Source organism: Panthera pardus, unplaced genomic scaffold (genome assembly GCF_024362965.1).
Source record: "Panthera pardus isolate Hobbes unplaced genomic scaffold, ASM2436296v1 HiC_scaffold_7, whole genome shotgun sequence".
NCBI lineage: Eukaryota > Metazoa > Chordata > Mammalia > Carnivora > Felidae > Panthera > Panthera pardus.
The window spans coordinates 22,980,083-23,005,242 of NW_026527002.1; the positions used below are offsets into that span (position 1 = coordinate 22,980,083).

The 25,160-nt window shown below is 35.0% G+C and overlaps 1 protein-coding gene across 15 annotated transcripts in view; it reads right to left on the reverse strand.

Annotated features, from left to right (window-relative positions):
• Window positions 1–25,160, reverse strand: part of STAU2 (staufen double-stranded RNA binding protein 2) — a 306,645-nt gene that overhangs the window by 144,718 nt on the left and 136,767 nt on the right. For all 15 annotated transcript variants that reach the window (XM_019453291.2, XM_019453289.2, XM_019453295.2 and 12 more), the window contains one exon: window positions 11,918–11,978. In XM_019453291.2, coding sequence (XP_019308836.1) covers window positions 11,918–11,978 — 61 coding nt within the window. The remainder of the gene's footprint in view (window positions 1–11,917; window positions 11,979–25,160) is intronic.

Genomic DNA, 25,160 nt, shown 5'->3' on the forward strand with positions numbered 1-25,160 from the left:
GGGAAGAAGGGAAAATGGGGAGTTGCTGCTCAATAAGTACAGAGCTTCAGTCATGCATGATGAAAAAATTCTAGGGATTTGCTGTACAACATTGTGTCTACAGTTAACAATACTACACTATGCATTTAAAAATTTGTTGAAAGGGCAGGTCTCATGTATGTTTTTAACCACAATAAAAAATAAAATTTAATTTAAAAATAGTTAATGTCCTATGTACCAATAATGAACAAGTGGAATTTGAAGCTAAAAACACAATACCATTTACATTAGCACCCAAAAATGAGATACCTACGTATAAATCTAACAAAATATGTAAAACATCTATATGAAGAAAAGTACAAAACTCTGGTGAACAAAATCAAAGAACTAAATAAATGGAGAGATATCCCATGTTCACAGATAGGAAGACTCAATATTGTCAAGAGGTCAGTTCTTCCCAACTTGACCTATAGATTCCATGCTATCACAATTAAAATCCTAGCAAGTTATTTTATAAGTACTGACAAACTGATTCTAAAGTTTACATGGAGAGGCAAAAGCCCCCAGAATAGCCAACAACACAATATTGAAGGTGAAGAACAAAGTTGGAGGACTGATGCTACCCAACTTCAAGACATTATAAAGCTACAGTAATCATAATGTGGTATTAGTGAAAGAACAAACAGATCAAAGGAACAAAAGAGGGAACCCAGAAATACACACCCATATAGTCACTGACCTTTGGCAAAGCAACAAAGGCAATACAATTGGGCAAAGACAGTCTCTTCAACAAATGATACTGAAATGACTGGACATCCATGAACTCAAAAATTAACCTAGACACAGATCTTACGCCTTTCATAAAGCCAGTAGACCCAAATGTAAAATCCAAAACTATAAAACTTCAAGAAGAGATTACGGGAGAAAATCTAGATGACCTTGGGTATGGTAATGCCTTTGTAGATGTAACATTAAAACAAGATCCATGAAAAAACAATTGATAAGCTAGACTTCATTTACAATTAAAATTTCTATTCTAAAAAAAAGACAATAATATGAGAATTACAAAGGAAGTCACAGACTGGGAGAAAGTATTTGCAAAAGATACATTTGATAAAAGACTGTTGTCCAAAATACACAAAGAACTCTAAAGACTCAACAATAAGATAACAAACACCACAATTAAAAAGGACCTTAACAGACACCTCACCAAAGAAGATATACAGATGGGGGGTGGAGGGGGAGATACACATATAGCAAATAACCATATGAAAAGATGCTCTGCATCGTATGTCCCAAAGGAAATGCAAATAAAAATGAGATACTACTACACACCTATTAAAAGAACCAAAATCCAGCATACTGACACCGTTGCCAAATGCTGACAAGGACAGAGTTATAGGAACTCCTATTCCTTGCTGGTGCCAACGCAAAAATGGTACAGCCACTCTGGAAGACAGTACTCTTAACCACACAGTCCAGCAATTGTGCTTCTTGATATTTCTTCAAAGGAGTCAGAAACTATGTCTACACAAAAACTTGCACATAGATGTTCATAGCAGCTTTATTTATAATTGCCTAAACTTGGAAGCAACCAAGATGTCCCTCGGTAGGTGAGTGGATAAACTATGATCCATCCAGACAATGGAATACTATTGAGTACTAAAAAGAAATGGGCTATCAAGCCTTGAAAAGACATGAAAGAATCCTAAATGCTTGTTACTATGCGAAAGAAGCCAATCTTAAAAGAGTATGTATCTATGATTCCAACTGCATGATACCCTGGAAAAGGAAAAACTACAAAAACAATAAAAATACCAGTGGTTGTCAAGATTGGGGGAGAGAGGAAGAGATGAATAGGCAGAGCACAGAGGATTTCTAGGGCTGTGAAAATATTCTATATGATATTATAATGATGGATATATATATACCATCAGACATTTGTCCAAACCTATAAAATGTACAACACCAAGAATGAACCCTAATAAGGTAAACTACAGACTTGAGCGATTATGATATGTCAACGCAGATTCATCCTTTGTCAAAACACACACACACACACACACACACACACACACACACACACACACACACTAAACCATTCTGGTGAGTGACGTTGATCATGCAGGAAGCTATGCCTGTGCAGGGATGGGGAATATATGAGAAATCTCTGTACCGTCCTCTCAATTTTGTTGTAAATCTAAAACTGCTTTAAAAAAATATTTAAAAAAAAAAAGCAAATAAAAAAGTCTGACATTTTGTAGTAGCACGAAGTGGAACAAAGAAAAGATAATAGTATAGTCGTAAATGTAAATGTACTAGACTGAAGCCTCCCTATCTGAGTTTGAGTTGTAGCAGCAGATAGCCTTTTTACCTTGCTTTCTTGATCTGTAAAATGAATCAGACTAGAGGAACTTGAAAATCTCTTTCAGCTCTAAAAGCCTATGAATCATCTTAACACAAACCAGAAAGCTTGGAATAAAACAATACACTTGAATAACATCACCCAAAAAGCCTGTTGAGTGTTTTCAAAAATGGACTATTACTAAAGTTTTTTAAGTCTTAAGAAAAATCATGTAATGCAGATGGCTGTTCCATTGTTAAAACAAACATTTCACATGCTTTCTCAGCCATTTTAGTGTTTTTACATGATCCACCCAAATATCAAACTGGTATCTGAAACAATAGTTTGGACATTTTCCATGTTATGAAACATCCTAAATGTTTTTTAAAAAAGATTCTGGTAAATGATATACAAAACATTCTTTCAAGAAAATGTATACTTAATTTTAGTGGAATTTCTTAGAAAAAATATTTATTTTTTCTTAATTATCAGCAAGTGATATATATGGAAATAAATGTGTAGTGGCAAACGCCAGACCTTAGAATCAAAAGACACAAGTTCAAGTCTTCACCACCTCTAACTTACTGTCCCTCAGGCAAATTAAAAAAATCACCCGAGCTTCAATTATCCTATTTGTAAAATCAGAGGTTGGACATTCTCCAACCTTTTCACACTTAGGACCGCTTGCATTGTTTTTCTTCTGTACATACCATATCTCCTGCATTTATTTAGTAATAATAAATCATCTTCCTGTTTCTTCTACCAAAGACTGCCAATCTGAGATTCAGAACAACTTGTGATATGAATTCAGAGATATATTTCTAACTCAAAGCAATGAATCCACCAAGAATGAATGCAATATTTCTATTAGGTTGTTGAAATACCAATAATGACACCTATTATAAATTGAGTCTAGCAACACCAAGCTGAAAACCACAGGTCTAAAAGATACCTAAGACAATCAACACAGTGGGGAAAAAAGTAAAAACACTGCATTTTTTTCATTTGTTCAAATGAAACCAACAATGTCAGGTACTGTGCTCTCATGCTTTACTTTTTAAATCAAAATAATTGATTCCCTCCCCGCCCCCCAGATTACACTTATTTTTTGTTTTCCCTCCTTTTCTTATTGGGCAGGGTGGTGGTGGTTAACCGTGTTTATCTTTCAGATTGATTGGCTTTCGAAGAAGCAGTTTCAACTTTAAAAATTTTTATTGCAATCATGGATAATATCAAACATAGTACAATGCAGTTAATAAGTATTTTCTGAATAAATGAAAGAGTAAATGCTACATCCATTATATGCGGAAGTTTTATGGAGACTGTCTTCACTGCCTCACTGAATCTTAAACCTAACAGCCCTCAACCATACAGTTGCCTGTTGTTTCTTTTAAAAAAGGGCTTTTAGTCAATGTTTTGACTATCCATACTCCTCTCACTTCTCATGCCAAGATTTTTATCTTCTCAATTACTTGTACTCCATGTAGTAGGTATAGAAAGATCATGGACTGAGCACTTCTTCATTCAATTTGTTTTGAACAGAGCTTTCAATTTATTCATGTTAAAACACAATAAAGACTCAATGATTAAAACTGGTGCATGAATAAACAGACAGATGAACAGAAGAGAATAGAAAGTCCAGAATAAAACTAAATACACAATCCTGGGATGCCTGGGTGGCTCAGTCGGTTAAGCATCTGACTTTGGCTCAGTTCATGATCTCATGGTTCATGGGTTCAAGCCCCGTGTCAGACTCTGTTCTGACAGCTCAAAGCCTGGAGCCTGCTTCTGTGTCTCCCTCTCTCTCAAAAATAAATAAACATAAAAATTTAAAAACAGAATCTTAGTATATAATAACAGTAAATTTTCAATTCAGTGGGGATCAAAGTTGAAGTCATACTTGAGGTATAAATCCCAGATGGGTCAAAGATTGAAAGACAAAAAAAAATAAAACTATGGAAGTTCCAGAAGATAACGTGAGAGTATTTTTTATAATCATACAGTGGCAAAGGCATTATTAACTCTGTTAAGATTACAAGTGCTATATAAGACTATAAAAGATAGACCATTCAAATATACTAAAAATAAAACCAAACTTTAAAAGAAAATTTCACCATAAACAAAGAGAACTTGAAAAATATTGGCAAGTCATATTATAAAGGCACATACACATATACTCTCTTATCAAATAAGAAAGAATAAAAGACCAGCAATCTAACTTTAAAATGAGCAACAGACAGGCCTATGTCAGTGACATAAAGAGTACAGAAATGGCTCAGCAATATACAAAGATACAGTTGATCTCATTCACAATAGAAGTGTAAAATAAAACTACACTGAATACCATATTTCAACGATCAGATTGGCACAGATCCAGAAGTTTGACAGCACCTTGTGTTCCTAAAGCTGTGGGGAAACAGGAAATCTCATATACTGCTGGTAGGAATGTAAACTGTTAAATCTCTACTGAGCATAATCTGGCTACACCTATCAAAATTATATGTGTACATATTCTTTGACTCAGTAATTCCACTTGTAGCAATCTACCCAACAAATATACTAGCACACACGTAAAATGATATGTGTATGAGGCTTTACCCAGCAGGATAATTTATAATAGAAATATAATATAAATAATCTAAATGCCCATAGGTTAGAAACCAGTCAAATAATAATAAAGGCCTATACATATCAATACGGAAGGCTCTTCAGGACATATGAAGTGAAAAGAGAAAATTGTAGAATAGTGTGTCTGGAATGCTAGGGGATAAAATAATATGTACTTGAATTTGCTTTTATATGTATAAAAAGATTCTGAACAATACAAAAGAAACCAGCCAAACATAAGTTAACTTCTTTGGGGAACAGGGTAAAAACTGTGCTAATTAGGACAAAAGTAGGGGAAGACTTCACTTTTCATACATTATTTATTTTTAGTAAAAAGAAAAAAGAAAAAGTAGATTAAGGATTTAATTGAATTTGAACTAAACTCCAACTAAGTTCATAGGTAAAAGGAAAATAAAAGGTAAAAGATTTTTTAAATGTCTATTTGAAGCAGTGGGTAGGACTAGATACTTGGAGGGGCTCTCAGGCTATCCCATTACAGAACACTAGTATTTCTGTAAATCTGAACTTACCCGTACCCTACAATACACAAATTTCACTCCCAGGTGTGTTCCTTGAAACTTACCCATGTGCACCAGGAGACAGGTTCAAAAATGTTCATAGGAATACTGTTTATAGCAATAAAATCCTGAAAATATCTCAGTGTAGCTCAATACATATACAATGGCTTAAATACTATGATGCAACAAATTCATCTTATATTACAAGTGGGGGAAAAAAAGCTTTAGAAAATACACAGTAATATTCTTTCTAAATCTTTGGATTAAACAATTAAATCTTTCGGATTTAAACAATTACTGTTAAGGATTCATACTTATTTGGTAAAACTATGAAATACAGGGTGAGGGTACTACATATACAATCCAGAGAGTGTCACCCCTGTTGTGGAGACACATGGGAGGCCAAGGGATATGAAAGAGGAGAATGTAACCATAATGATATTGGTAATGTTCTGATTCTTAAATTGAGTGGTGGGTTCACGAGTGTTTATTTTATTATCATCTTCATAAATGTGTTAAATACTTTATGGAGCAAGTTGTATTTTTTCACTAAAGATGGTAACACACAAGTTTAACATTTCTTAGCAACTGTAATTCTGTACTGAATTCAGAAAACTCCATCTTTCTACGCAAGCTGATGAATAAGTAATTTTCAGGATTAACCTTATTTTCTCCTTCTGCTTATTGTAGAGTTCCTTTGATAACAGAGAAAATCAATTAAGTAGTTATTAATACTTCAATTTTTAACCTCTAGGTATTTTCATCTATATGTCATTACTATCCTCTCTTCCAGGTATGAAAATGCTAGATTTAGAAACCTTTCAATCCCCATAGATCTCTGAGAATAAACAGCATATATTTCAGATTTCTAGAACAAATTTCCAAAATGAAATTTCAATCAGACTTTAAAAAACTATATCTCTTCTTTCAAAAAAAGGTCATAAAGGTTCTCCAAGGGACTTCGGTATGTAGATAACTGCTACCCTAGCTGTTTACTATACACTACGTGTTTAAATTCAGTCAGTTTGTACAACTCAGGCCAAAGTTTGTGAGTGTTTTAACCATATATATTTTTTTTCTGGTTATAAAACCAGTATATGTTTATTATGGAAAAAAAAAATCTCTGCTTTTCAATGTCTTTTAGTTAAGCTTTAGAAAGAAATGTGCCTAATCTTTGTATTCTTCTGGTTTCAGAAAGTCTGTGCTAATTCACAATCCTACTAGCAGTATCTGAGCACCTGTTTCCTCAACATTTAGATTTATCATTCTTAAATCCTTGCCAATTTTTTTGTTTATTTATTTATTTTGAGAGAGAGAGAAAGACCATGAGCAGGGAAGGGGCAGAGAGAGGGAGATAGAGAGAATCCTAAGCAGGCTCCACACGGTCAACACAGAGCCTGATGTGGGGCTCAAACTCACAAACCGTGAGATTATGACCCAAGCCAAAACCAAGAGTCGGATGCAAAATCAACTGAGCCACCCAGGCGCCCCCTCCTTGCCAATTTTTATGGATCAGAAATTACATGACATTTGTTTTAATCTGCACTTTCCTGATTATGCAATTTTTCATGATTTAATATCTGTTCTTTTCAAATGTCTCCTTAAGTCTTTTGGCCATTTTTCTATTAGGATGTTTACCTCTTACTTTATTATTATTAACTTCTATGTGTCCTTTGTGTATATTTATCCTATTGCTGTATATGCTGATATTTATGCTGTTTATCATTTGCCTTTCATTTTCCTATGCTGCTTCATGAATTCATTTTTAGTTTTTATGTACCTAACTCCTTCTCTTTTTTCTTTATGCTTTCATCCTTTACTCTTAAAAAATACTCTCATACTGCAACCAATAAATGTATCTTTAAATTGCTCATGTGGTTTCCTTTTTAAAAAACCATGTATTTGAATCTTTCTTGTGTAAAAATGAGTCAAACAAGTTTTTAAATTCGTGGAAATTTAAATTCATTCAATCTTTCCTGAGAATATTTCAGAAAAATATACTACCTTTGTTCACCTGATTAAAGAAACAGAAGCAAGCTTAATACTGCCTCTCTCCTCCTGAGACTCAATGGGCAAGACAAGAGAATCCCAATCCTAGTAATAAAAAGGGCTATAGCTTCTCACCACTCAGGCAAGTCCAACATAGCCACCAATGTAAAAGGAGGGGAGTATCTTTCTGGAACATTTGGATCTTCCTTCCTTGATTCAGGGGAGGAATAGCATTTCCACCTGCTGTTTCAACAGGTGCAACAGCAATGGCAATGAGGATGTGTCTGTCTTGTTGCCCCCAACTGCTCCAGTTAAATAGCCCTCTATTTATGGGATAGGACTTTGCTCAAAGATAATCATCCAGGGCACAAATAGCTCAACAATCTTTTAAAAGTAGATAGCTGCAAGTCAGCTACACTCTTGGATTTCCAACATAGTATTTATGTCCAAATAAATAAGTAACCTGATCGCTTAGTTTAATATTTAAATCCAACCAGCTCCAACTAATTTAGTTGTCTCATTACAAAGTGGTTTGTTAAGGGAGGCACAAAAGCAGATTGTTCAGGGTACTCTGCCAAAACACTTAAAGAATCTATTAATCTGTTATCTTAAAAGTACAGCCCTCACCCATACCCACACAAAAAAGCAGAGGTTGTAAATACAGTATACAGCATATGGGAAACAAGCCTACAATCTATCTTAAGCCATATCACTGGGATGATGTAGCCTCCTGGTTTCAGGATGTAGATACAGAGTTTAATAATAAATGGATGGGACACAAAAGTGACCAAAAAATGGCAAGCCAACTACAATACTGTAAAGGTCGATAAGAATTCTATCCCATCCCAAAAGTATTTGTCCTGGGTCATCTCTAATGAACCTAGAAGAGCCAGCATATTTCACAGGGGCTAAATAAAACTTTTTAAAAGGTTAACGGAAAAATATTTATGTGAAAAATGCCTCCAAATAATCTTTTAGTGGGTGGATTCAGCACATACCAGTGAATACCTTTGAGCTTAGTCCAATTTTGAATTAAGCTAGAGTTCACCTTTAAGAAACAATGAACCTGTTTTTAAGTAAAACCCTGTATTAATAAGAAACATGGAATGTGAATACAAAATAAAAGATATTATCAACTGAACTGTATCTAAATATTTTACAAAGTTTTCCATGAGCTGTCAGTAGATCTTTAAAATCCATGATCTTTTTAAAAACCTGTTAGTCATTCATCTGTAAAAATCTTTTTATGTGTATGCCAAGCATAAAATTGCCCCATGCTACATTTAACACAAACCTCACATTACAAAGTTATGTGTTCTTGCACTTCAACATGACTATGACAGTGATTCAAAGGGTAAAAACACACTAAGAACAGTCTACCTTTTGCTGCAATTCAATACAATGAAGAAAGCCTGAGAAGTATGCAAAAATTAGGTCCATATTTTAAATCTGCAGGCAATCAAGCCAGGAGCCAGGCTATGCAATCACGATCACTTGCAAAACCATTTAAACTATTTTTTGTTGTAATTGTTAGCAGTTTCTTATGACTGTAATCTTAAAAAAAACATATCTTCCACTTCAAAAATTAAATGCACATGTACATGAACTTTTTTTGTCTACTTATAGTTAGGTGTTAGCTGTGCCAGGTTAAAATTATCTTCTTTCTCCTTTCCAATTCTGCATTCCCTGCCTTTAATTTTTGTACACTATGGTTCCAAGTTAATTTCATAATATTTATCAAAATAATGCTTCGCTAAGTACAATTTGTAAAGTAATATAAAGTTTAATAAAGAAAACACTGTAAAGAGTCACTTTATGATACCATTCTGTTTTTTACAAAGTAATATGTTACCTTTTCAGATGTTATTCAAGAATAGTTACTCGTTTTACAAATGTTAGATCATTAAAGATACTCAGCATGATAAACTGGCATGTGCATTGAATTAGAAGATGTGAAATGAGTTGTTCAAAGTCTGAAAATATGCCAGAGGGGCAGACAGCACTGACAACCTCAAATTCCTCTCTTCCCCCACATGTGCCATCCTAAGAGATGCCTGCTCTGACCTTTGCCTGCAAAACTCTTAACACGGGCATTCTTCAAGGGACAGAAACCACTCAGGGCAGAATTTAAAACTTAGGGAATTACGCAGGAAAGAATCTAACATGAATGTTACCGTCATATACAAATTTAAATTAATTTTCAGGTAACAGATTCATCACCTGAATGATCAATTGCTAAGAAACTAACTTTTTCCTAACGTATTTCAGAGGACATGGGGCACTGCTGGAGAGCTCCCGCTATCAGGGAGTAAAACAGTTACATTTCAGAGTGGAGCTGCCCTCATCCTCGGTGGTAACCTGAGGCAGGGACCTGATCAGAGGGAAGGACCCTGATATTGGCTTTCTCACCTCTCGGAGTTTGGAAGGGCTGAGGGATCATATCCTTCTTTCAAATACTCAATTCGAACTACTGGAGACCGAAGAAAGTTCTAAAGTGTGAACGGTTTGGTTAAGTTTTACACTGACTCCAAACAGCTTTATCACTTCTAACATTATGTCTAAAGCAAATCTTGTAGCATTCTTACACATTTCTGATCACTGAAACTCACTGGCCTCTTTGTGCCATCTCTTCCCCTACTTGCAAGTAAGTCCAAAACCCCTTAGCACGTTTAAAAAAAATCAACAAACACATAAAATTAAGAGCCAAAATGTCACTGTTAAATGATGGAGTTTGCAGGTTATCTATAATGTGATTTCATGTTAAAACTATCAAGGTAATAACCATCCAACTTCCATATTCAAACGTATAGTGTTTATATTCTTTGAAAAAGTATCTAGTGCCAAAAGTAACTATTCCAATACAAACTACAGATACACTGTTCATGAAAAACGTCTGACAGATAAAAAGCGTAAGCATGGAATTTTTGTTAAGCCTACATAGAATTATGTAATTTTTATTTAAAAAGGGAGGGAGAAGGCATAGAAGAAAATCAACAATCACTATGTGCTTACTAGGAAACAGACACCATGCTAAGTACTTTATATATAACCAAGATCAATTTAATGCTTACAATCCCGTACCAAATAATCATACACCTGTATATTCAAACATCAAAGGAATTAAACACAAACTTTCTGAGAGTCCTGAACTGATCTCCATTTTTTTTTCCCTTGGGCTATGTGCTAAGCCTATCACATTCATCATTCTTATATAGAGAGACCAAAGGCTCAGAGTCATATTAAATTATTTAAGTTATTCCCAGAAAGTAACTCATGAATACAATTACCTCACTGAAATATTCTTTTCAAGAGGCTCGTTTTGATGACCCAAGATTTCAATTCTCAGAAGTGTGCTTTGATAAAAGTTTGTTACTAATTTCATTATACATCAAGAGATAAGCTGTGAATATCAAAGAATACTGTTCATTATGACAATTTACATATTTAGGCTTAGTCAGCTTCCAGAAGTTGTAAGGAAGAGAAACAGTCAGAAAGGATATAAATTTGGCTTCACTGAGGACTTCATTTCATAGGGTCTTCACAGGCTGGCTATTTTGTTTTACCGATTTACAGTAAAATGGTCACATTAGGGAAAATAGATACTTTTTGGGAGAGATGGGAAGAAGTTAAAGAAAGACAAATGAGCTTCCACAGCTTGATCATGTACCTTTGAAAAAAGAAATAAACTGGAGATTTTTACATGTTGACGACACTATAATTGGAATGAGGGGCGCCTGGGTGGCGCAGTCGGTTAAGCGTCCGACTTCAGCCAGGTCACGATCTCGCGGTCCGTGAGTTCGAGCCCTGCGTCAGGCTCTGTGCTGACAGCTCGGAGCCTGGAGCCTGTTTCCGATTCTGTGTCTCCCTCTCTCTCTGCCCCTCCCCCGTTCATGCTCTGTCTCTCTCTGTCCCAAAAATAAATAAAAAAACGTTGAAAAAAAAAATTTTTTAAAAATAAAAAAAAATAAAAAAAAAAATTGGAATGAAATTGCTCACAATTTTATGTAAATTTAATAAAACATTAAAAATTCTAACAACTCGGTACAATGTGAAAAATGTTTATTACTATGTTAAATGAAAACACAGTACAAACTTCCATGTATATTATAATTATGTAAAAACGTGTGTGTACCTAAAAAGAACTGAAACATGAAAGAGTTGATTTGGCGTATAACGGACTTAGAGATAATTGCTTTACTTTTTTGATTCTTTTATATTATAACAATGTTGCAATAAAAACAACTTAAAAATTAGATCATTACCATGTGGAGTAAAGGGTACTATCTCTGCGGTGACTAAACCATGCTAAGAACTTCAGTGCTTATGTCTTCTGTCAGTTCCAGGAAAGCAAACACCACAACTTCTTTGTCTTCCATGTGACATCTCCGGCCCAAACAGATCCAATAAATACCCGGCGCCAGACTAATTACTGGACCAATGACGAACATCAAGTGTAGTTAACATGAAAGTGAAAACTTACTGTTATTTGTTGGTTCAGGAAACCCAGCCTTTGGACCACTCCATCCTTTGTTCTCCCCTGTCTGAAAGATTAAATCAATTGTTTAAATCCAGAGAAATAGATTTATTCAAAAAGAAAAAAGTTAACTAATCAACTAAAGCAAGGACAAAAGTCTCTCAAATAATTATTCTGCTTATTCTATCTCTGATGCGAGGACCATGGACACAAAAGTAACTAGTATGACCAGTATCATTTCTTCCTTTTCTACAGGAGAATCTATTCTTATGTCTCCTGCTTTTTATCTGTTCATCTAAATTTACAACTTAAGTAATCAAGAAAGCCCCATATTCAGTACATGCATCATATACAACATGGGCTCTATCTAGATGGTTAAAAAGTAAACAATTCTTATTCAAACAGTAAACAATAATAATCGTCACAAATACTGAAGTGACTAAAAGAGCTGCTTTATCGCTCCTGAGGTCAAATTAACAATAGAAATATTACTGTGTCTGTTCTGTAAAAGTTCTATGACAAGGGTCATGCAACATTGCTAATGACATACACAGAAAATTGAAAACTAAGTCCAAACTTTAAGTAAAACCTGTAATATCCTAACTCTGTCAAATGATTTGATCTCTGTTTCAGATAAAAATACATCCAGAGAAACTAAGATATTTTGAAGTAGTATTTTAGTCAAATTAATAAGTGTCTTTAACTGGCTATGTTCTCTTTGTGTGAAGCTGGTATTATTGATACAAAGTACTTGGGGGGAAGAGACATATTCTTATTATAATCAGCATTTTATATTTACATTATCAGATGCCAACATTCAAATGGATTAACTCCACATATAAGCACAAAATACAATTCTAGCAAATAGATTACCATTGTGGAAGGACAGAGGAGGAGTAAATGTTCGTAAATGCAGATGGATGTTGATGGAAGATCTGGGGAGACCCCAGTTCCACGTTCTCTGTGCTACACAATACGAGATCACTGAGAGACTTCTAGTTTGAAGAAAGTGTAGTAAGGAATGAGTCACCCAAGGGAGGGGAAGAGCAGGCAGATTAAAAGAATGCGGATTCTCAGGCAGATGAGGGCTCAGCTGAAATTGGTAATAATAAATTTAGCATTTCATTCCTCCTTTTATTCTACTTATAACCAAGGTTAAGTATTAGATTATATTCCCTATGTCTAATTTTGTACCTTCAACTGAATCTCAAGCCTACTGTTCTTTGATTTCTACCCCAACACTCTAATAAAATTACTTTTTTAAGGTTTCTTCTTAAACATAACAGAATGAACAGGAGTAACCTGTCTCTCCCCAAACATCTCTAAATTGATAACCCAATAGTCCATAAACTCTCTCTCCCTGTCTTCTGCCCACCTACCCCCCCAAACAGAATATGAAAGGAGTCAACAGCAGAAGAGAGAAGCCTACCAAAGTCTGGAAGCTGAAAAGCAGATACACAAGTTGTAACTGACCTAGCAGATGTGAATAGGCTAAAACTAGTCTGAAGAGTGAGAAGCCAACAAAGACCTTACAAAAAAGTAAACTGATTTGTGCCCCCAGGACCCCAGAAAGCCCCAGGAATTAGAAGCACACCTGGTATTTCTAAAGATGAATGTTGAAAGGACCTGAAAACAGAAAGACTGACTGGAGGTCTTTCAAAGTGCTATGAAATCTCCAGGTCACCTCTTTGACCCCAAAAAGACAGATTTCTTAAGAGGGGTCCTCTTAGAAAAGGCTAAAACAGAGACTCTGAACACCTGGCACAGTTGTAGGTGGGAGTGAAGGGCCACATTGCAAATGAGGAGATAGAGTCTATCTACACTTATCCTGGAAGAGAAGACCCCCAGTGCCCTTCTTCATTTTGGCCTCAGTAGAAAAAGCCAGGCTTCTGACCTACAAGGAATGGCAGAATTAACACAGGGAACAGAATAAAACTTCCAAAAAAAGGTTAACATTTTGCAAAGTTCCCAGAGCCATGAAAGAAATATTATAACAACTAAACAAGAATAGGAGGTTATAAAAAGGAATATTCTGAGGATGAAGAAGAGCTCTAGGAGGTCAAAAATACAATAGCCAAAGTAAGCAATTTCAAAGAAGGACTGGAAGACAGTTACAGAAATCTAGAAAACAGAACAAAAGTAGGGAGAGATGGAAGGGAGGGGGGAAGGGAGGAAGGAAGGAAAGATCAGAAGATTATCCATACGACTAGCAGGCATCCCAGAAAGAAACAATAGCAACAATGGAAGGAAAGAAATTACCAAGGAAATAATATAATAAGAAAATTCCCACTTAAAGAATATTTATCTCTAGATTGAAATCCAAATGCAGTGGGATTCAGGCCTCACTTCCCCTCCAGCCCCCTCCCCTGGTCCCCTATCCCTGGGGTCATTGGTTAAAAAAAAAACAATAATAAAAGGGTTAAAAGAAATCCAAATGCCCAACGTGATTTACTAAAGAATACACACATCAAGTCAATTATCCATGAATTTCAGAACCCCTGGGAAAAGAAAGTCAGAAAAGCCTAAAGAGGGGGAAAAAAACATAAAAGTTTCATATATAGGCTGAAGAATCAGAAGGCTATGGAGTTTCAAGAGTAGTCCTGGGAGGCAGAAAACACTGGTGCAATGCCTTCAGAAATCTGTGAAAAAATTATTTCCAATTTAGAATTATATCTCAGAAAAACTATGAATTAAGTGTGTGGGAAATAAGAGTTCAGACCTACAAGATCTCAAAAAATATTTACTTCTCAAGTATCTTCTATAGGGAATCTACTAAAGTATGTGCCCATCAAAATAAGGAAGTAGATCAAGAACAAGAGAAACCATCCAGAAAACAGGCAACTCAACAAGGGAGAGAGGCAAAAAAATTTTTCAAAATAATGGTGAAGAGAAGAACCAAAATAGTAGATCTGTAGCGGACCTATCAATCATCCCAAATTAGAAGAGGATAAAGAGCTCCAAGAAAGATTAAAAAAAAAAAAAAAAAAAAAAAACGAAAAAATTACATGATGTGTTTACTTGGCAGAGAGTCTTAAGAATAAGTTAGAAAGATGCAGAGAAGTATACATGTGGAATATGTGTATGAGAGTTAAGTCTTCATTTTTCATAGCAAGCACTCAGATACTATCTACAAATGAAAAATTTAGAAATAGCAATATGAACAACCGACAACATAAAAATAATAGAACAAACAGCTGAAGCATGTGGTAAATGGTTGCCTCTGAAAAAGAGAAGCAGAAATGGCCAGTAGCAGGGCAGAACAGCATATTTCTGTTTATTATAAATCTTGAGCCCTTATACTATTAATCTCGAAAAAATCTTGACTTTTTATACATATATGAGTATTACTTCGACCAATATAATAATCAAATATAAAAAAGAGTGAAGGGGGCTCCCGGTGGCTCAGTCAGTTTAGCATCCTACTCTTGATTTCGCCTCAGGTCATGGGCTCTGTGCTGGGTGTGGAGCCTGCTTGAGATTCTCTTTCTCTCTCTCTCTCTCTTTCTCTTTCTCTCTCTCTCTCTCTCTCTCTCTCTCTCTCTCTCCCTTCCTCCCTCCCTCCCTCTCTTCCTCTGCCTGTCTCCCCCACTTGCACTCTCTAACAAAAACAACAAAAAAAATGAAGCATATGTTAGTTACATCTTGATGTAGAACAAACTCCAAGATATAAATGAAACCCCAATATATGAGTGAAAAAGAAAATCAAGATGTAAGAACAGTATACCTTGAAAAGGTATAAAGAATGTTCCACTTTTCCTTAGAATGTAGAAACGTTATCAATGAGAAAGCACCAGGAAACGTAAAAAGTCATAACTTGTCTTGAACCATCAGAGATCTGAGATTGTAAAGCACGTAATTGAAGTGAATGTGTGTGACAAATCCCTCTGGGGAGAGGCAAGACTCTCAAAGTGTTTCAACACTGGTGGAGCAAAGAAGGAAGAGATGAACGTTCTCAATGCAGGTGAGAAGAAAGTACATGAAATGCCAATAAATTCTAAAAGACTGAGTGTGGGCTAGCACAATAATTTAGAAAAACCAGGATCTTCTGGCAGAAGCTCTTTTCCATGGGCCTCTCCTGAACACTGAGGAAGACAATCAGAGGTACAACTGGAAACCAGAGAGAGCCTCACTCAGTGGAGCAGGTATGCAGCTGGTGAATGTCTGCCACTGAGAGGAAAGCATGGAACTTTACACACTTCTCTAGACTCTTCTTTTATACAAAGCAAAAAGCTCAAGCCACTAGAGAAAGGGGAAAAACAAATACCAACTGCCTCTGGGGTAGAGACAAGAAATTCTGTTGCCCCAGAGGCTTAGGCAAAGACTTGTTGCTTCTGGAAAAGGAGTAAAAGCAAAATCTACTTGCCCCTGGAAAAAAAGGAGTATAAAACCCTCCTGAAAGCAAGGCCCTGCCCCAATATAAAGCATAGGTCTGAAAATGCTGACAAGGGGACAGGACATTCTCTTGTACCCAAGAGCACCCACAGATCCAAAGTCAAGTTTGGCCACCATGGGGAAGGAAGCAGAAACACTGATAAAAACCCACCTCTGAGACCCAGGTACACAAAGTCTGACTGAGAATGAGGCTGGGCAAGAAAATCATGAACTATGTTCCCGTACCCACCGCATTCATAACCAAGTAATAAGCACCAACAGCTGACTGCAGAGTATACACAAAGTCCTCACCCCCTGGCACAGTGAAGAAGGACTGCTGAAATGTAAGGGCGGAGCAGAAACACTGAGGAAAAACCCACCCCCAAACCTCACCCCACACAGAGTACAGATACCAGTACTGAAGGAATTTGAAGTCAGTAGTGATGACAGCAGCAACAAAACTCAAAATGGGCTCAACTATGACAAGATGGATGCCACCCTCCACACTAACAGTGCTTTACTCAAACTGAAGCACAGGGGGGAAAAAAAGAGTGAAAAATTAAAAGGAACAAAAAATACTGGAGCTATAAAACAATACCAACAGTCTAACAAGTGTGTAACTGGAAATTCCACAGAAGAGAAGAAACAAAGAATAAGAAACATTTGAAATGATAATAGCTGAGAATTTGACAAAATAACTGAATTATAACAAAACGCAGATACCATGTTCAGAGACCACTAAGGCAGGAAAAATACAAAAAGAATAAATGGATGAAGAAGAGGAAGAAAAGGAGGATGGAAGGAGGAAGGACAGGGGAGAAGATAGAAGGGTAAAGGAAAAAAGAAAAAAATCATATTTAGACACATCACAGTCAAACTGCTGAGAACTAATGAAAAAGGAAAATTCTGACAGCCTTCAAAGGGAAAAAAATATACGAGGAGGAAAGAGCAGGTAAGAATTACAGCAGAAATGACATCAAAAGCTACACACGTCAAAAGACAATGAAACAAGATCTTCATAAGTAAAGTTGTGCCCCTTATCCACAGGAGATGCGTTCCAAGTTCCCCAGTGGATGCCTGATACCACGGATAGTAACAAACCCTATATATGTGATGTTATTTCCTATACATATGCACCTATGACAATGTTTAATTTATAAATTAGCCACAGTAAGAGATTAACAATAAAAATAATAATAAAATAGAACCATTATAACACTATAATAAGTTATGTGAATGTGGTCTTTCTCTCAAAATACGTTCTCGTACAATACTATTTGTGCAATGATGTGAAATGATAAAATGCCTACATGATGAGATGAAGTGAGGTGAATGACTTAGGCATTCTAATGTGCAGTTAGGCAACTATTAACCTTCTGATGAGTTTCCAGACCTGCAGGTGACTGCAGGTGACTGAAACCATGGAAAGTGAAACCATAAATATAAGGGAGACTCCTTTAAGGAAATAAAGAAAAAAATCCAGAATCCTATATCCAGCCAAAAAAAAAAACTTGCAAAAATGAAGATGAAATAAGGACTTCTTCATCCAACAAAGGCTGAGAGAAATCATTGCCAGTAGACTTATTAATACAAGTAGTTGTAGAGTAAGTTCTATAAGCAGGAGTATGATACCAGAAAGAAATCCACACAAATGAACATGTATTCATGAATATGGATCGATACAAATAAATGAAGCATACTGAAAATGGTAAAAATGAGGGTAAATATACAACGCTTTTTTCTCATTTTAACCACATAAAATGATGACTATATAAAGCATAATTAGTAATAATGAATAAACAACAAAAAATAGAGCTCAAAAAACTGTAAGCTTATACTATATACAGAAGTAAAATGTATGACCACAATAGGAGGTCTCTGAAACATACACAGTATAATCACAATAGGAGGTCATAGAGGCATACAGAAAAGTAAAATCTATGACCATATTAGTGGTCAAAAAGAAGAGTGTGAACAAAGAACAAATGGGTAAAGAGAAATAATTAGTAAGATTTAAATCCAACCATATCAGTAACTATAATAAATGCAAATGTTCTAATTACCCTCAACTAAAAGACTGTCAAAATAGATTTTAAAAAGCAAGACCCAATTATATGTTTTCTAAAAGAAAGCAATTTATTTTTTATATGAAATTTATTGTCATATAGGTTTCCATACAACACCCAATGCTCATTCCAAAAGGTGCCCTCCTCAATGCCCATCACCCACCCTCCCCTCCCTCCCACCCCCCATCAACCCTCAGTTTGTTCTCAGTTTTTAAGAGTCTCTTATGAAAAGAAAGCAATTTAAATGTAAAGACACAGGCCAAAACGATGGGAGAAAAATATTCCATGCAAACACTAATCAAAATAAAACTGGGATGGCTATTTAACATCAAGACAAAGCAGAATTCACAGGAAGGAATATTATCAGGACTAAAGAGAAAAATCACATAGTAATAAAGGGGCCAAGTCATCAAAAAGACATAACAATGCCAAATGTGTGTGTGTGTGTGTGTGTGTGTGTGTGTGTGTGTGTTAACAACAAAGTTTCAAAGTACACAAAACAAAATTGACAAAACTGAAAGAAATGGACAAATCCAAATTTGTAACTGGAGACACTAACAAAAGAAGATGACAAAAAATCAAAAGCGATATATGACTTGAAAGAAGTCAAAAGGAAAATTATAACATATCTTGAATTGAATGAAAATAAAAACTCATCTTGTCAAAATTTGTAGGACAGAACTAAATCAGTACATAAAGAGAAGTATACAGCATTAAATCTTATATGAGAAAAGAAGAAAGTTCTCAGATCCACAGTCTTAGCTTCTAATTTACAAAGCCAGAAAAAGAACAGAAAATCAAACCCAAAGCTAGTGAAGGAAGGATAAAATAAAGAGTAGAAATCAATAAAATTGAAAATTGAAAAATGGAGAAAATCAATGAAACAAAACCTGGTTGTTTGAAAAAGATAAAGGAGTGCCTGCATGGCTCAGTCAGTTAAGTGTCCAACTCCTGATTTCAGCTCAGGTCATGATCTCATGAACACAAGATCAAAATCCATATTGGGCTCCACACTGCACATGGAGTCTGCTTAAGATTCTCTCTCCCTCTCCCTCTGCCCCTATCCTACTCGTACTTTATTTCTCTTATAAAAAAAAAAAGAAAAGAAGAGAAGAGAGAAAAGAAAAGAATACAAATTAATAAGCTCCTAGCCATATTGATAAGGAGAAAAAGAAAACAAATTACCAACAGCAGGAATGAGAGAGGGAATATCACTACAGATGCTATAGCTATTAAAAGGATAACAAGGAAATGTTGTGAACAATTCTGTACCAATAAATTCAACAACTTAGATAAAACAGACAAATTGCTTGTAAGATTCAAACTGCCAAAGATCACTCAAGCAGAAGTAGATAGTCTGTATAGCCCTATATCTATTTTTTAAAACTCAATTTATAGTTAAAATCTTCCCACAGAGAAAACCTTCCCCAGATGGAAGGTTACCCCACTGGTAAATTCTACCCAAAAATTAAGGAAGAAAGATTACCAAACTCTTCCAAACTTACTATATGAGAAGCATTACCCTGATACTGATGCTAAAACCAGACAAAGATATAACAACAAAAGAAAAATATAGATCATACATGCAGCCATAAAAATCTTTTAAAATATTAGCAAATCTATTCCACAAATATACAAATATGTACATATTTGTACATATACAAATGTACAAATATACAAAAACATCGTGATCAAATGGGGTTTATGTCCATCAGGCAAGCTTAGTTCAACATTCAAAAAGCAATCAATGCCCATCCATCAGGATGGCTATTGTTTAAAAAACAAGACAAAACAAAAACAAACATCTACACACACATGTATAAATGTTAGCAAGGACTTGGAGAAACTGGAACCCTGTACATCACTGGTGGGAATATAAAATGATACAGCCACTATTGAAAAGAATTTGGCTATTCCTCAAAATAGTAAATGTACAATTACCATTTGATCAAACAATTTCACTTCTAAGTATATACTCAAAACAATGAAAGTAGAGACTTAAAACAGATACTTATACACCAATGTTCATGGCAGCATTACTCACAATAGCCTTAAGTTGAAAATAACCCAAAATGTCCATCAAAAGATGAATGGATAAACAAAACGTGATATATCCATACAACATAATATGATTCAGGCTTTAAAAGGAATGAAATTCTGGGGCGCCTGGGTGGCTCAGTCGGTTAAGCGTCCAACTTCAGCTCAGGTCATGATCTCCCGGCTCGTGAGTTCAAGCCCCGCATCGGGCTCTGTGCTGACAGCTCAAAGCCTGAATCCTGCTTCAGATTCTGTGTCTCCCTCTCTCTGTGCCCCTCCCCCACCTCTTAAAAATAAATGAACAAAAATTTTTTTTAAAGGAATGAGATTCTGATAGATGCTACAACATGGATGAACCTTGAAAACATGCTAAATGAAATAAGCCTGACAAAAAGGGACAAATATAGTATGATTCCACTTACAGAAGGTTCCTAGAAAAGGTAAATTCATAGAGATAGAGAGTAGAACAGAGGTTACCAGGGGCTGAGTAGAGAGAAGAATGAGGAGTCAGTGTTTAATGGGGTACAGTTTCTCTTTGGGATGATGAAAATGTTCTGGAAGTAGATAGTGGTAATGGTTGCACAACATTGTGAATGTACTTAATGCCACCGAAATATTCACCTTAAAATGCTTAAAATGGTAATTTTTAAAATATTTTACATAAATTTTAGAAATCTGTCAGTAAAATTCACTGTTACAAACTAAACAGAAAAATTATATTACCTATCAATAGATGCAGAGAAAGCACTGGGCAAAATTCAACATGCACTGATAATTAAAGAACAAAAACAATCTTTCAATAAAGCAGGAATACAAGGAAATATCACTGATATACAGTATCTATGAAGAAAACCTACAATCATCATGGTACTTATAATGGTGAAATCTGAATAATTTTCCTTTTAAAATGGGGAGCAAGGTAAGGATATCTGCTTTCCTATTCAACAAACAACTACTTCTATTCAACATTGTACCAGTTGTTCTATTCAGAGCAATAAAGCAAAACAAATAGATAAACATATACAGATTGGAAAGGAAGAAATAAAACCGTCTTTATTCATAGATGACACAATCATCAATGCAGAAAATCCCAATCTACAAAATAAACTATTACAATTTATAACTCAGTTTAGCTATGTTGTAGATTACAAGGTCAATATCTAAAACCCACTGTATTTCTATACACTAGAAAAGAAGAATTGGAAATTGAAATTAAAAACCAATACCATTAATAACGCATCCAAAAACATGAAGTACTTAGGGATAGACATAACAGCTGTGTAAGATATTTCTATGAAAAAGTACAAAACATTGCTGTGGGATATTTCTAAAAAACTAAAAAAATGGGAGAGCTGGATCGTGTTCATGGACTGGAAGACTCAATGTTAAGATACCAATTTGTGTGAAATTGATCTATATATTTAACGCAATTCCAAAGAAAACTTCCCCACTGGCTTTTTTTTTTTCTTGGTAGAAATTGATTCTAAAATTTCTACGAAAATGCAAAAGTTCTAGAGTAGCCAAAATATTTTTTAAAAAACAGAAGAAAGAGTTCATTATCTGATTTCAAACCTTACCTAAAAAGCTACAGTCCAAATACAGTTGTAATAGCTTCAGGATAGACATAGGGATTCATGGAACAGAACAGAGAATCTAGAAGCAGACCCACAAATATGTGCTTAACTGCTTTTCAGCAAAGGTCCTAAGGGAATTCTATGAAAACAGCATTAATCTTTAAAACAGTTGATGCTGGAACAATTGGATAACCTATGTGGAAAAGGAGGAAAGGACAGGATAGGAAAGAAGAGAAGGAGAAGGCAGGGGAGTTCTTTATCTGATACGGGATTTGTGTCCAAAATATGTAAAGAACTGTTACAACTCAGTAAGAAAGCAAACTATCCAATTTTTAAAGAGACAAAACTTTGAACAGCCATTTCAGGGAAGAGATATGAATGGAAAATAAATACATGATAGGATATTCAGCATTATCAGTTATTAGGGAAATGCAAATTAAATTCCAATGAGATAGCATTATATGCCTACTAGTATGATCAAAGCTATCAAAACCAACCATACCAAGAGCTGGAAAAGATGTGAAATAACTGGAGTCTCAAACACTCCGTTGGGAATACAAAATGGTAAAGCCTCTCTGGAAAACATCTTCACAGTTTCTTAACAAAGTTATAACATGTTCTTATTATACAAATATGTACATAAAGAATGCATTAGAGAAATACACACATATAAAGACTTATACATGAATGTTTATAACCACTTAATCTATCATAGCCTCAAATTGGAAAGAGCCCAAACGTTGAAGAATAAAACAGTAACAAAGAATAAAAAAGAACAAACTAATGATAAGTGCAACAACATGGATGAATCTCAGAATTATGAAGCTAGACACAAAAGCCTTCCTAATGTATGATCCAATTTGTATGACATTCAGGAAATGCAAAATTATAGGCAGAAATTAGATCAGTGCTTGCCAGGGCCTAAGGAGAGGGGAAGAGATTAACTACAAAAGGGAACTTTTATGGTGTAACAGAAATATTATAAATCTTAATTCTGGTGGTGGTTAAAGAATGTGTACACACATATAAAGACATATATGTCAAAATTCACTGAACTGCACCTCAATAAATCTGAAATTTTTTATGAAGTGGGGACATATTAGTATATATGCATAGAATATCTCTATAAGGATATTTATTTCTATTTATCAAATCCCTGTATAACATTCAATATATTTCAGACAGTATCCTAAATGCTGTACAAATATTAACTCATTGTGGGAGATGCTATTCAAAAGAGAGGTTAAGAGCCAAGGGTCTCAGGATAAAGTAAGACTACTTATTCTTTCGTGTTATTTGAATTCTTTCAGCCATGTACATATCTTGTTTATTTAAAAAAAAAAAACTTTTTAAAAACTCTTTTGCAGGTTTTTAAGTTGCTTCGCCACAATCACTGCAGATCTTTTATTGACAAATCGGTGTATTCAGTCCTTTCCTTTTTTGATCTCCCTGCAGCATATGACTGCTACCTATTTCTTAAAGTCATTCTCTTCCTTTTTACAGGTTTTCTTTCCTCCTCTGATTCCTGTATCCCCCATGCATATTATCTGCTACTGAAAGCATATCACTTACACTTCAGAAATACCTCTGGTATCTTTACCCTCTCTTTTCTACCACCACTGCCTGAGTCCAGACCCTCAGTATCTTTTACCTGAACAGTTCTGCTAGCCTCCTAACTGGCCCCTCTGCCTTCAATCTCATCCTGCTCAAATACACTCACTACGTTACTTACACGATTGTCTTTTGAAGACTGTAAACTGTATCGTGTCACTTTCATATTCAAATCTTAAGTTAATAATTCCTCAAGTTCTTTAACTCACATAAAAATAGTGGTCTCGGCTATTCCTGACTTTCCAGATTCATCTTCATGTTCTGTAGGTTCTAGAATACTATAATTTTTGTTATATGAGTAACGCTCCTTACTGTTAACACTTACAAGGTTAGTTTCTCGAGTGTAGGGACCAGGTTTCAGTCACCTTGTTATCTTTAGTTATAAGTGTTTGGCTTTTAGCTAGGTGCAATGGGAAATTTTATGTGCCAACTTGTCTGAACTTTGGTGCTTAGACATTTGATCAAACATTATTCTGGGTGCTCTGTGAGAGGGTGTTTTTGGAAAAGGTTTACATTTAAATCACTGAACTTTGAGTAAAGTAGATTTCTCTCCATAATGTGGGTGGGCCTAATCAGTTGAAGAACTAACTAGAAGAAAAGGTTGACCTCCCCTGAAGCAAGAGGGTAATCTCCAGCAGAATGCCTTTGGATTCAAACTTAACTCCTGATTCGCTAGCCGGCTGACCTCTCCCTCAGACTGTGGACTAGCTAAGCCTCTATAATTCCATGGGCCAATTCCTTAAAACAAGTCTCTGTGAGTGATGTATGAATATGTATATATATACATACACACATACATTATATATACATACACATACATATACATCCTGTTGGTCTGTTTCTCTGGAGAACCCTGACCAATAATACAAAGGGTATATAAAAAATGTCTTTCAAATTAAAAAAATTAATGCTGACTTTTTGTTCTGTTTTATTTTCACTTAACATACAAATATATGCCTATGAGATTTATTTTGACGTATTTTTATAAATCACTCACTAGTTTTAAGTCAATATAAATGTGTTAAGTTAAAACAACATATACACAATATAAGAACTACAGAATCTTGAACACATGTTGGGTTTCATGTTACAAATACTTTTAAAAGAAGAAAAAGCATTGACTAGCCAGGTTATAAAAACAAAATTGAAATCTCTAGCGATACCACACAGACAAATAATTCTTAATCGCTGAAAATAATTGCCTAGGTATTCACAGCTGTCTTAAAAAGAAAAGTATATCTAAATGTTTTTTAATAGATGATTTTGTTTTTACTCTGAATTTCAGAAACGTATTCCTGTAGAAACTGAAAATATCTCTAAAAAATAGAATCCTTATATGAGAAAATGTCATGGAAAAAAGTATATTGTTTTTGATAGAAATAATTATTAAGCTGGTTTTATGACTTTTCATTTATTAAAATATTAATAAAAACAATTTCTACATGTACAAAGATACAATGACAATACAAAATGAAATTAAGCCAGTTCCTGCCAGATTATCTGCCAAGGCCTGAATTTGGGGTTCTCTGCTTCTCTTGCAACAGAGGTAGGTGTTAATGATGTCATTAACTGCTGCAGAAGAAATAGGGG